Source organism: Epinephelus fuscoguttatus, linkage group LG18 (assembly GCF_011397635.1).
Source record: "Epinephelus fuscoguttatus linkage group LG18, E.fuscoguttatus.final_Chr_v1".
NCBI lineage: Eukaryota > Metazoa > Chordata > Actinopteri > Perciformes > Serranidae > Epinephelus > Epinephelus fuscoguttatus.
This window is the reverse complement of record NC_064769.1, coordinates 15,060,051-15,074,160: the sequence shown is the minus strand read 5'-3', so window position 1 is coordinate 15,074,160 and position 14,110 is coordinate 15,060,051. Positions and strand designations below refer to the sequence as shown.

The following is a 14,110-nucleotide window of genomic DNA, read 5'->3' as shown; positions in this document are numbered from 1 at the left end:
TACATTTAGTGCTGTTTATCAGTCTAGATTGTTTAGGTGCGAGTCCCTGAGTGTTGGAGATATCAGCAATAGAGACGTCTGCCTCCTCTCAATTATGTCTTTTTCCAGAAATCATGACCGGGTTACACATGAGTGCCATCTAGTTCCATTATATTTGAGAGAAGGCAGACATCTCTATGGCTGACATCTCCAACACTCTGCAACTCACACCAAAACAATCTAGACTGATAAATAACACTACAGGTGAAAGGAAAAATAAGTATTTTTTTAATTTTGGGCTGAAATGTCCCTTTAACTTAAGCTATTCAGATACATTTTTCATTATATTTTGAATTACTGGTAAAATCTTAGATGTGGTGGCAGATTCAGAGGTCTAGAAGCAGGCTACTTTAACCTCTGTTATCAACATTTAAAAATAATTTGCATTTCTGATAGTGACTGAAAGCATCTAAGTGTATTTGGTGAGATTTTAGCACACTACAGATCAATCCTTAACACTTCATGTGTCTATCCTCCCCTAGTTGCACAGTACAACTCTGTTTTTCCTTCCACAGGAAAGCTGTGACGGCCACTGAGCCCTCTTAAGACATCATGAGCTTCACTTGTGTTGGCTGAACCACACCTTTTGACACTGAGACTATCATAAACAGACGGAATACGATGTCTCAGTGTCACTTCTTACGGAGAAGCTTGATGGAGCGTGCAGCAAAGAATTCACAGCACCTGCCTTCTGCAGAGGGGGCTCACCTGGCTGTGATGATGGTGTTGGGACTCCTTCCAAAAACTGACGAGGAGATGAGGGTCATCGGTCTGAGGACACATGGGCTGCCTGTCTTCTAAACATGCATTAATTTCTATTTTTATTGATGAAAATGAACATCCTGAAAGCAGTGCTTGTATGGAACAATAAAACTGATGGTGTATGAGGAGCACTGATCTGAATTTGTAAGTGATGGAGCATCTGTGGCCTGTTTATAGTTATTTTCACAGAGGTCTCAGATGTGTGCTCCGTTGCTGCCTTCTAAAGCCTCAGTACGGTCCTTCAGAGCTATACTTGCAGTTTGACATTTTCACTTGAGATTATACAGTGTCTTTAATATTTATTGGGCATTTATTTTTTTCCTTCCAGAGAGTCAAAGCCCGAGTTTAGTCACAGGATTTCGATTGCCGGATTGAAGAAGGTTACTGTGGGAAGCAGAGTTCTTTCCAATGACAGTATACCTCTGATGTTTGACATTAAGCAAGATCATATCACCAGGAGTGAAATTCAGCTTGAAACCCCAGCGTCCAAAATGCCATCCTTGGCATAGCTTGGATTTTTACAGTCTGTACCTCACTGCTGCTGTCTGCAGTTAGTTTTTGTTCACATTAAAACTACCTACTTGCTTTTGAAGCACAAATAAATGGAGTTTATCTGTTGCTTACATTGACTTAAGGAAAAGTGCATCACATTTTTGCCATGTGTGAATAATGCATGTTTATATTTTTACATCAGGTGATAGATTAAATATTCACAGACCTGTTTGACCCATTTATAAACAAGTTATTACCCCTGCAGGATCAAAACCAGAGTGGCACAGTGCCATGTCAGCCTTTTACACCAGAACACTTTCTACCATCTGAATTATTAACCGACCTCTGCCGAGCATTTCTTCTTGGAAGCCAGTTATGATATTTTCAGAGGGTACGATGTCCTTAACTGACAGCTTATTTCCTTTCTAGATGTAGGTTGTAGACTTCATCTGAGATGCTTAGGCCTCATATGTTCATAGAGGAATGGTTATTTAATATTCTATCTTTAATGCAACTTGGAATAATGAGAAAAAAGTTCAACCTAATGTCAAAATTAAGATATTTATTGTATAACAAAACTGCAACTGAGGAAAAAAAAAAGTTTCTGAAGCTCAGTATTGCATTGTAATGCCTTTATATTGTTCATGGCTTTACCAAAAACTTGAGCTATAGCGCCCTCGTGTGACTAAGTAAAGGAGCACAAGCAAAAAAAAAAGAAGATAGTTCTTTGTTTATTACTTCCGTCATGACTCAAAGTCATGGCAGCAAAGTTATTTACACATTGTTATGTAAATTAGGTGCTTTTTTCAAAAGGTACTGCCGAATACTGGTTTAACTGGTTTATTTCTGGCCACACAACAGCAGTATCACAAGGCCAACTTGCTGATTCTGGCATGATGTCACAAGACAGTTCTCTTCCTACTGAATGTAAGAAATCAGTGTTGTGAACCTAATGCAAATCCCTGTCACCCATTATAGGTCAGAAACAGAAATATCTTCCTTTTTTTTTTTAAGATAATTGAGGCACTTTGGGACGTAGTGTTGTTTGATAGCAGCAGGATGAGTAGGATCTAAGATCTTTATACAAACTAGCTTCTATGCTGAGAAAATACAGCTAATTTTGCACAGTTAATTTGCTAGTTCAATCATGAACATTGTTTTAAAACAAACCAGCAGCGCATTTTGTATGCTGAAAGCTAATGGTGTATGTGGGGCCTATAAGAGTTATTACCTACAGTACATGAGTCATGCCTTATGTTGTGGATCCATCCTTGGGACTACTGCACTCCCAGATTTCAAATGCACTCATGGAATATATTTCCCTATTTTCCATTTTCCTAGGCAGAACAACATGCCTGGTAGGCCTAATTAAAATAAATGATACATAAATAAATAAAATAAATAAAATTTTAAATTATAAATAAATAAATGACTATATTTAGACTTTGATGGCAGGTTTAAGTCAGCATGCTGTGAGGTATACAGCCTTAACAAAAATTATAACAGCTGCACTAATAGTGGTCAGCTAAATATGCATACAGGAACAGTACTAATTCCATACCTTAAAAATCACAAACAGTTATGATTAGAAAATGACTAGTAAGTGTGGTAGTGTGTTCTCTACATCTCTCTTTTCTTATTTAACTGACTTGACGAAGTTGGCAATTTAATTGGTTTACTAGATGCAGCGGTGCATGGCTCGCTATCCTCTTTAGTTTGTCAGATAGGTTAATTTTACAGGTTCTGTCAATATGAGAAATGCTCCCCTGGAAAGCGAAATGGTTAGAGATGCTTTATTAGCATCTAATATAGAAGCACCATAGGGAAGCAGCTGTGCTCCGGTCTTTAATGGAGGTCGGGCGGTTAACCGGAAGTACATTCACCAAACCAACCAGTCAAATTTCATCCTTGAAGTCTTGACTCTTAAAAACAGAAATACGCCGTTTGAAAACAGGTCTGATAAAGCACAAATCTCATCTTTGTGTCGCTTGCCCAAGAGAGTTATGCAGTGCGACGTCTTCTTCGACTCACACTGGTGTACTAATAGGCTCATTACTGCCCCCTGAGGGCGGGAAACACACTGGCACTGACAGGTGGTGACCGCAGCTGTAGTAGAGGTTTTACCTAGCAATGGCCGCAATGAGCCTGTTTCATTCTTGTCAACAAACTAAGATAAGCGACCAAGCGACTCAAAGGTAAAATTTATGCTTTATAAGAAGTGTTTCTATTTTTTTCCCGTCCTTCAAAAAAACAAGGCTTCAAAGTTGAAGACTAAGAGGTTGTTTTGGCAAATGTACATCTGTTTAGCAGCCATGTTTGCAGCAAGAAAGTCAATGGTATTAGTGACACAGCTGCTCACCTGTACTCATAGTAGTCGTCATTATACCTGTCCGAATATAATTAGTTGCCAGACATATTTTCAGATAAAGTCTTCAACAGAAGTGACAACTCGATTAGCTTTTTACTTTAAATTGCACAAAGGCTGTCATTGGATAATTTAGCTCATGTGACCAGAATCTCGCGTCAAGATAACGTTAATCAGTTCACAGGTGAGTAATTATGCTAACATTTTCAAATTATACTGTTTTGACGTCTTTTTGTGTAGCTAGTCTATGTAAAATAATATAAAAGTCATATCGACCTGTTGCTTTATGTCTCTAAAGATTTTTCAAAATTATTTTATATAAAGTTTGTTAATGAATTGCAGAAATGTCCTATTTTGGGGGGATTGTAGTGTTAAGAGCATAGATCATGGCGTGGTGCATTGTCCTACGGGGGGGGGGCAATTGCCATAGCAGAGTGCTGTTGCTATAAGGGAGGGTACTTGGTCTGCTAGGGTACCTGTGTGGGTGGGGCACATGAAGTGGCATCCACATCAATGGCAGGACCTGAGGTTTCCCAGCAGAACATTGCAGTGTAATAAAATGATGATACTCCCTTCACTCGCCAGTGATTTTAGTGTTTTGGCAGATCGAGGTATAAGAGGTGGGGCCCTGATCGTTACTATGAAAGTTACTGAAGTTACATGAAGCCAAAAGCTTAGACCTCTCAGTTATAAAATTATCCAGATCTTCTGCATCGTTGGGCCCATAAAGCAAGTGCACCACAGACGTTTGCGAGCTGAGCGGCTAACTTCCTCTGGCCGAGCAGCTAACTTGCCCTCCGTAACCTTAAATGAGTGTAACATAATTTTATCCTGCAGCTATTCTAGGCTTCATAAATGTGTATAATTCGTCATACATGAAGACGTGATGCAACTTGTAAGCAAGGAGATGTAACCCTCGCCATTTGCCTAACCCATACCGTAATTGCCCCTCTTTTAACCTAGTCTCGCTCACCAGACCTTTCTCAAGAAAAGAAAGGTCTGGCTGGGCCGACTCTCACTTTAAGATTGGAGAAAAAAACTCCCCGGCTGCTTGTATTGCTTTCAACCAATCACAATTGTTCTGGGCGGTGCCACAGCAATGGTGCGCTTGCAGAAATATTGCCGGGGGGGGAAACAGGTTTTGGTGTAACACACCCACAAAAATATCGCCTACAGGACGTGAACCATGGCAGAAAAATGGCTACATCCCCGCAAGACCAAACACCACAAAGTTAGTAAAGGATGTGTTGAAAATGGTTGAAAACTGCTACACAGCCGGAGGTGGTAGGGCGGGACTTCAGCAGGTGGCTCGTTCTGCCCAATGAGAGGCTGATCTATGCAGCTACTTTTAGCCTAACACTTCATAGCTAACTGAATGCTAATGTAGCATTTTCTTCAGGGCTTCCACTTCTAGACCAAGGGGTGAAGGAATCGTGGATTGACATGCAAGTGTAGTGGGTGAGTTAAGTAGCTGGTAGGCTGCTCCAGCTGCAGCTATACATACTGCTTTATGCTCCACTGAGCAACATTTAGAATGAACTGGGACTCGCCCAACACTGTAACCAGTTCTCTTTAGACATCCATGACATATTCAGATTAGGACTTGGTGTTACAAAGAGGAAGGCGTTTATCACAAGATACCTTTATTGCAGCACGCTCACCACAGGCTGATCAGGCCTGGGTGTGTGTCAGAAGGTTAGCTCATCTGTGGTCACCTAGGGGCCCAGATGGGATCCTTTCTCTTCAGCCATAGCCAATGACTGCACCTCTTAGCTATACTGGCCAGATCCTACATCACTTTCCTCTGGGCCTGCCGATTAATTCCGATTTCCTTGAGGAGCGTAGTGGTGGATCTAGCGACGAAGCCTCTGCAACCCACCACGATCAGTCGCACCTCAGCTTTCCTTTAGTCTTTAGTCGCTGCTTGAGTTATGAGTTCAACCTAGCGCAATCTCTTGCGTTCAAACGCCTCTCCTGGCATCCTCCTAAGGGACAGTTAGTTCTATGAGGAAAACGCGCTGACAGGACATCGACCAGAGAACCAGGTCTGGTTATAAGTTGGACGCTGCTATCTCGGGTGTAACTATGAGACACTAGTCCAGGTCAGTGCGCACTTCCCAGTCTTTGGCTCCATGCTACAGGCTTGACTTGGGAGGCAAGAGGCTTGCTCCTTGTTTGTCTCCCTCCCAGATAAACAATGCAAACCGTTTGAACTTATCCTGAGGTTTGAGAGACATGGTGTTGGTGGTACCCTCTTGGTCTCAAGCTCAGCTGCCAAGCACTTAAGTACCTGGTTGCGCTTCCAAGTGTATCTTCCCCGTGTTAGACTGGTCTTGCATCGTACCAGGATATGCTGAAGTGATGCAGAGGCAGTGTGAGTCAATGTGGCCCGAAATTCAAAGTGTTTGCAAACTACAGCAACCACAACCCTTGGCCCTGAAAGGTGCAGAACTTTTTAATTTTGCTTGGGATATTTTTGGCAATAAATGACAGCTGGTCAGCATACAAAAAATGCACTTTTTCATACATTAGAAAATACAAAATAGTTTATACTAAGATGTTAGAAAACATGGGTCATTTGGGCTGGTTGCCTAATCACAGTGTATATGTAGTTGGCCTATTTAAACACTACCAACACATATAGATTTAGACTAGCCTATATGTCTATCACATAAGAAAATAGAAAATCAAATAGATACCAGTTTATTCTCAAACTTTTCGGAAAGACTTATTTTACCAGTACTTTCTGACGTATTCCACAGGTCTTTTACTGCACTCGTACTGTGTTAATATTACAGTAACAATAAACTCATGAGGTGTGCTGTATCCTTAAAGAGGTTTAATTAAAATGCCAGGTTGTTGCGTGGGTCGTTCTATAAGCAGTATTTTGTTAGCTGACGTACAAAAATGGATTGGAAAGTGTAAATGTGTCTATAGAGCTATACAGACCCCCCCCCCCCATGAATACACTAGATGTGTATTATATGATCCTCCTGCATCTGCTGCCTCTGCTGCTTTTTTAATGAACCATTCACAGAAAGCTCAAATGATGCCCCGGACATGATTATGAAAATGAGCTCTCAAGGCTACTCATTGTCCACACAGGAAATTCTTACATCACTCTGCTCTCTTCAAGTAGGCTATCAATATTGTTTTCCTTTGCTATTCATTTGATCGTGTTTCATTGAGCTTTTAAGAAACATGACACACAATTGTATAACCACAGGCGGCGATGTTATTGAAATGTGGTCACAAACAGGCTCATATTAGGTCATGGATGTGGGGCAAGAAAAATGACACTCGGTTCCATTCAGTGTGAACATATTGTTAACCAAATGTTGTGTAACTTTTATTTATATTTTTGTCAAATCTAGAGGTGTCCCTGGCCCATTTAATATGTATAGACTAACTGTATACGGTATGGTAATGTGATGTAACTCACAGTTAAAAAAGTAGATGGTTGTGTTTTAGCATCACAGTGCAATAATGGAGCAATAAAGCAATGAGTTGACAGCAAACAGGTGCTATGGACGGTTTATTTAATCAAAACTGAACTTGCATTTAGTCATTTGCAGTTTTACTTTATAAAGTCTTATTTTTGCAACAAAAATAGAAATTAAAAAGTGAGTGTATTATTGTTAGTGCAGTCTTGTTCCCATTTTGAATATTATAATGCAGAAAACTATGAAAATGTACATGGCCTGACCATTTAGTTCTCCTCATTCCATCCACAAAAAAGTCTTATTTAAGATTTCTCTAATGTCTTCTGCATATTTTGATCGTGGATGTATAAAGAGAACTGGATACAGTGTTGGAGGGCCCCATTCATTCCAATGAAAGTTGCTCAGTGGCACATGAAGTCAAAAAAGTTAAACTGTCACCTATAGAGTAACTTGACCTCCCACTTTTGGGGGCCCAAAGAGCAAGCACACAAGAGACTTCAGCTGGCCAAGGGGCTAACTTCGCTAAGTTTAGCCTTCTGCAAACTTGAATGGGGATGAAATTATTTAATTGTACAATTTTTGAAATGTTATTAGGCTGAATGGATCAAATCCCATTTATACGATGATTTTCAGATGTCTCTTTTACAGTATAAGTTTATAGGAAAAGGTATTTTTGGGCCTCATGGCAGGTGATGGACCCTGAAGTTGTAATTTCACAGTTTGGCCACTATGTCAAATTGGCTTTGAAACCCGGCACTGTTCTTCAGGGCTTGACTTCAATACTTGACTTTGGATTTCTAACTGTAGCCTCTTAGCAGAGTATGGCAGTGTCGGTCAGATGGTTAGTCAGCCACTGACGCCCAGGCTAAAATGTCTCAAAAACTATTGGATGGATTGCTGTAGTGTTGCACGGTATACCGGTACTAAAATAGTACCGCGGTACTAGAGTATTCCAAACGGTACTATACTGCATTTGGAAAATACCGGTTCTTTGAAATTGATTCAATTCATTAATTTAGTTAATTTATTTTACTCAATTATGCATACAAACACCTTTCTTGTTCCTATTGGAGCACAGATTGCACAAGTGGTGTGTATGACAACACCTGTATCAACATTCGCAGCTGGCGCCTGTGAAAAAAGACGAGAAAGTCTGCCTCGCAAAGGGAGACAACACGAGACAAAACAAACTTGGTGGGACATTCGAGTTACCAAACTGTGACGTCCGGACCGAGGTACTTACCGAACCATGATTTTTTTGGCACCGTTACACCCCTACTATTTATTGTTCTAAAGGTTTGTATCCAAAAGGACTTTTCCTTAGGAAAAGTACCGAAGAGTATTGAAAAGTATCGAAATTCATATTGGTATTGGTACCGAAACAAAGATTTTGGTATCGTGACAACACTAGATTGCTGTGACATTTATTACAGACATTCCTGGCCTCCTGAGGATGAACCCTAAAGAGTCTGGTGATCCCCTGACTTTTTCCTCTTTTAATATCAAGAGGTTCACATTTGTATTTTTAGTGAAATACCTTAACAACTATTAAATGGGTTTTAATGACATTTGGTCCAAACATTAATGACCCCCAGGATAAATTGAAGTCAGTTTTGATGATACCTAACTTTTAATGTAGCACCACCTAGCTGGCCACCAACGCTGTTAGATGTTGATATTTGGTTGAATTTAGGTTGTGTCGTCAGGCGACCAAACTTCAGTGTCAGGACAATGCCAGCGTCAATTTGACAGTAACCAAAATCCAGTGTCTTCCAACTGTCTCACCAAACATCATCTTAATGTAGAATAATGACATTTGTCAGCAAGGTGTGGAGAACAAAAAGCAATTCTGCAAAATGTCATAATGTTTATATCCACGCTATGTTAAATTCTAACGTCATTAAACATTTAAAATATTGTCAACCAGTTTTTCATTCCAACCGAAATTTAAAGTCTGTCCAATATAAGAGTCCAGCGTCTTTCTGAGGTCATATTGGCTTGTTTTGTTTGTTTGTTTTTTTTATATATTCCGCTTTGATTTTGGCAGCCTCATCATTTCACATGCAGTAGCCTATTTATAATCATAATCATAAATACTTTTTCAGAAATATTGTTGTGCTGCGCAAGAGCCATTGGATCATTTGACTTATCGTCTGTGGGTGATCAACACATGTCTAAGGCTTGCGTGGTGTCTCTTACAAGTCCTCCTGCTTCTGCTCTATTGGGGTTTGTCCCAGTACATGACAGGGTCCTCTTAACATAGCTGTGTGTTGTGGAGAGAAAAACTAACTTGTTTGAGAAGTTGTCTGCTTTTGATGAGTTGTAAGTGTGATTGTGGAAGTTTGACCTATGAATGCTACTGGGATACCTATGCAGGTGTGAGAGTAGCCTCAATCACTGTAATCAGAGTGATGGTCTGCTTGAACAAATGAAAGCATTATTTTCCTTCTGTTGAAGTGATTTTATTTCCTCACAAAACCTTGTGGAAGCAGGTTTGACATTTTCATTGCAGCAACCCAATGAACTATACCAGTTATACCAGCTGAAGACAAAAGCCCAACAGTCTTCCAGGTCTGGTTTGGCACTGGTGCTTTTAGATTCTGGGTGGGCGACTGGGGTTCATTTTTAATTGTGAATGTTAAAAGTCTCCTCAAATATTACAAACCTAAATTATGAGCCAAATCCCTGGAGCCAACCAACCCTAACCCTTTGTCTGCTGTCGGTGAATAATGTATTTAAAAAATAATAATAACAAAAAATGGTCACATTTTACCAGTTGCCTGTGTCTGCCCTTTCTGTAACATTGGTTATTTTGCTTCGAGCTAGTCTGAAAATAACTCTTGCTTTTTTGAATGTTTTTGGTAACCTGGCAACAGTAGTCAAGTGGAGAAGTGTCTGCTGCTTTCCTTGCCAATGGATGCTCTTTTCCTCTGTCTCTCCTTTCTCATTCACTCTTAATGAGATAGAAAACAGATATTAAATCATATATTTAACTGCAGTGAAACACATGTTCTTACTCAGTATTAGTCATTAGTACATCTATAAAATACTATGAACTTCACATGGTCATCTTGACAACTTCTGTGTCACCTTTTATTTTGTAAATGCTCTTTTAGTCAATGCACAAGATTTATGTAATAAGCAAAAGACAGATTCATATTTATGTTGTCAGTGTTGACATGAGCAGTGCGCTCTTATTTTGAAAGTCACTTACTTGTGGGTTGCTAAGATGTTTACAAGAATTTCATTCAAAGAGGATAATCCTGATCCGGTTTGTGGCATCTTATTTATTTTTTATTAGATGCTCTTCAACCTGTGATGCTTACATCAGCTGTAACCACAGATGGACCCTATCATACGTGACAGGAAGCTCCATGCTGTGGCCTAAGCTACACAGGAAATGCCCCCAGTGACCAGCCACCACCATTCATTCCAGCAGCAGAAGATACTCCAGATAATCCCGCCTTTCCTTTTCAACTGAGCCCCCTTGTGTTTCTCTGCGCTGTGACAAGGAAACGATGGGTAGGCCTTCAGAGTGACTAGTGCTTTTTTGATCCTCTATCCCCATGTCCACACAGCACTTGAGGTCTACTACATGTTCCAAGTCAGCCATAGATCCACACACTCTTCCTCAGGTGTATTAAGCAGAATTTCTCACTCTCACATTGAGATAATAGTGCAATAGTGTAGGAAACAATGATGTTTAAGTAGGGCTGTCAAAATAATGCATTAATTTTGATTAATTAATCACAGAAAAAATAACATGTTAAAAAATGTAACGCTGATTAATCGTGGTCTGTGGTGCCTTTTGACCCGGTGTGCCACTGAAGGCCACAGTGGCTTTGTCACATGATGGAGGCAGATGAGACGACACTGCTTGGCCCCCTGAATGAAACATTAACATTTAGAATACGCCCAGATGAAATTTGGTATGAGCACCTTTCTCTGCAATTTCTGCAGTAAGGAATTTGCATACCATCAGAGTACTGCAAGCCTGAAATATCACCTCAACACGAAGCATTTACAGTAGCAGCAAACCTAGAGGTCCGAGCTAGCACAGCCTCTGATGCTATAGTGCTAGCAGCCAGCCTTGTCAAGCTGCACTAGACCAGGCATTTAGAAGCAAACTGAGTAAGTCTACCTGTGACGGACTAACTAACTCCCTTGCAAAATGGACTGCAAAGGACTGCAGTCGAGTTTTGGTGGTAGAGGACAGGGGGACAATTCTGTCTAAAATCCAGCAGCTTTACTATGATACATCTGCCAAAATTCATTTGAATTGAATTTTTTAAAATACTTAAGTTACTTTAAGTTGATGTATACGATTAATTTAGATTAATTAATCACAGAGCAAGTAATTAATTAAATATTTTTTTAATTGCTTAACAGCCCTAGTTTAAAATATTTTGTGTAAATTGCAGTAACTAACAATACCAATGCTTGACTTATGCGTGATGCATGCGCAATGGTTATAAGTGTACGCAAGGTCGAAGTGATGTTACACCATCAGACATGGTCCTTCACAGGGGTTCTGTGTGATGGGTTTTCACCAGTCCATACGACATTTTGGAACTATGTGGGTGCGGATTGGCAGAGAACCATGCTTGAGACGTGCGTTTTCGATGTAGTGCCCCCTACAGTTTGGGAGAATATTGGTTTGCCATGAGGAGAAACCGTAAAGATCCAAACACTTTCTCATGACGATCCCGCGTTGGCTCATCGGCATGCAACCATTCATGCAGAGAGCATAACTGAGCTATAAGTCTACAGTCATGCTAGTGGCTCAGTGAGACTCAAGGGCTTAGTCCTCACATCAGCATTCTACCATACTCACAGTGACAAAGCTAACATGCAGATGTTTACCAAGTATAATGTCTAATGAACTTGCACTTGTATAGCGCCCTTCTAGTTTCCTGACTACTCCAAGCACTTTTACGCTTACAGAGTCATATTCACCCATTCATACACTGGTGGCCAACTGTACCATACAAGGTGCAATATGCTACTCAGTTTAAACGCACTCGCACACTGATGCCATCGGGAGCAGGGGGTTCAGTACTTTGCCGAAGGATACAACTGGGATAAGAGGAGCTGGGGACTGAGCTGCCGATCTTCCAGTTAGCAGACGACCCGCTGTGTCTCCTGAGCCACAGCTGCCCATGTTTACCTTGTTCATCATTTTGCCTTTGTGTGTTAGCATGCTAACCTTTGCTAATTAGCACTGAACATGAACTAGAGCTGAGACTGTTGGAAAAGTTACTAGTTTTACATGCATTTAGTCATGAATTTTCTTTTCATGGCAATACATGTCATTATTATTATATTTCACTAAAAGACAAAACTGTTGACCTGCTTGTGGTGCAAGAAGAAATGTCAGCAGGATTCATCCTGACCCTTCCATGAGCCCCTCCCCCCTTACATACTGTTGATATGTCTGTCGACCATTTCAAACTCATCTCTCCTACCTTTCAAAATTTGAAAAATAACACCTTTACATCTGACAGAGGTAGACAAAAGCCGGCTTCTTATTTCTAGTTGCCGATCATTGATTTTGACTGCTGAAAAACTGTGGCTGGCAGATTGTGTAAAGTTCTAGCTAACAAACAAAAGCTCAGTGACTCTGTTGGTTGTTTAAAAAAAAGTCATGTGGAAAGGCTGAGGGTAGGATGCCGAGTAGATCACATGGTAGAGCAGGCGCCCCATGAACTAAGGCTCTGTTCTTGCTGCATCGGCCACAGGTACAATTTCGACCTGCAGCCCTTTGCTGCATGTCATCCTTGCATTTACGCTACCACTGACCTATCAATCAAGGGCCAAAAATAATCTTTAAAAAAAGAAGACTGAGGCTAGAACTGAAGGAGGAGAACATTGTCTTAAAATATAGCATAGCATGGTATCAGAGTGACTGCTATTTCGTTCTAACATAACCTGTTTGGGAATAAACTCATAGTTGGACGAGCAGGGTTGTACAGGGTTATTTAGCAAGATAACTGAAAATTATTTTACTGTGGAGTATATAGCTCTAATTGGATTTTTGGCAGTAGTGCTATCCCAAACATTCAAACTGAAAATGAATACCAGCACATTAAAATTCAATTTGATTATTTCACTTTGATACTGGCACTCCTTCCATACGGTACTGACTCGGCTTGCACTGATCACATTATTATACTCTCATGCATTATTTTTGGTCTCTAGAATAGTGATTTCTGAGTTTGTGGCGTAGATTCAAGTTATTAGGAATAATAACAACAAGACAAGAGTGTAAAACTGGAAGATGATGATGGTTTTTAAAATTTTGTATGATATCAAAGCTTCAGTGTAGTCTTTTCTTGTTTAAATAATTTTAATTTCTCCTTTTTCTTCTAGCAAAACCAGTAGGTAACAAATACTGTTGCACAAACTGGTAATAACTGATAAATATTTTTGCTTGCAGTGAAAAAAACGAATCATTAATCATAACTATCTCAGAGGGTAATAATATTCCAATAGACTTTATGATATATTATTAAAATTTCCAAAAAAAGGTACATTATTTGATATTAGCATACAGTATGTCATTCTAATGATAAAATCAAATTTGATGCACATTATGTTTTTTCTAAAGACAAATGTCCAAATATATGTCTAACCATATTTATCAATCCAAAATACATTTGTTGTTCTAGTACATTTGTACTATGTGCCCTCATACATATAAACAGTAAATTGCTAATTAAATGTGTAGGTGGTAACTGTTCACATGAATGTGGAAAAAAAACCTGATAATGGTGACAATCAAAACCAGAGGGGGGTGGCATTTTTATTTCTAATTCCTTTACTGGATATTTTTCTTGTTTCTTATTTTGTAAACAGAACACCATCTTATTAAATCATGCCAACATCTCAAATCTGATGATGTACGTATCATTTTGAAAGGGCAGCAGTGAGAAAACAAAATGTACACCTGCGTCTGGAATGGTCTCTTCCACTATTCTGCAAGCCTCCCCTGAATGAGTCATCCAGCCGG

General features: G+C 39.8%; 1 protein-coding gene and 1 long non-coding RNA gene across 3 annotated transcripts in view; both read left to right on the top strand.

Moving 5' to 3' along the window:
- The window catches only part of sema4d (sema domain, immunoglobulin domain (Ig), transmembrane domain (TM) and short cytoplasmic domain, (semaphorin) 4D), a 50,447-nt gene extending 49,048 nt beyond the window's left edge, over positions 1–1,399 (top strand). Inside the window, exon 21 of the mRNA XM_049603447.1 lies at positions 555–1,399. Within this exon, the coding sequence (XP_049459404.1) occupies positions 555–575 (21 nt within the window). The 3' untranslated portion in view covers positions 576–1,399. The remainder of the gene's footprint in view (positions 1–554) is intronic.
- A 2,008-nt stretch (positions 1,400–3,407) lies between these two features.
- LOC125905486 (uncharacterized) lies at positions 3,408–14,103 on the top strand. Of its 2 annotated transcripts, none has more exons than XR_007451663.1 (3): positions 3,408–3,488; positions 10,403–10,623; positions 14,025–14,103. It is a non-coding gene; the product is annotated as an uncharacterized LOC125905486 (long non-coding RNA). The 2 variants fall into 2 exon arrangements; XR_007451662.1 differs by lacking the exon at positions 3,408–3,488 and adding an exon at positions 3,502–3,842.
- The last annotated feature ends 7 nt before the right edge of the window (positions 14,104–14,110 follow it).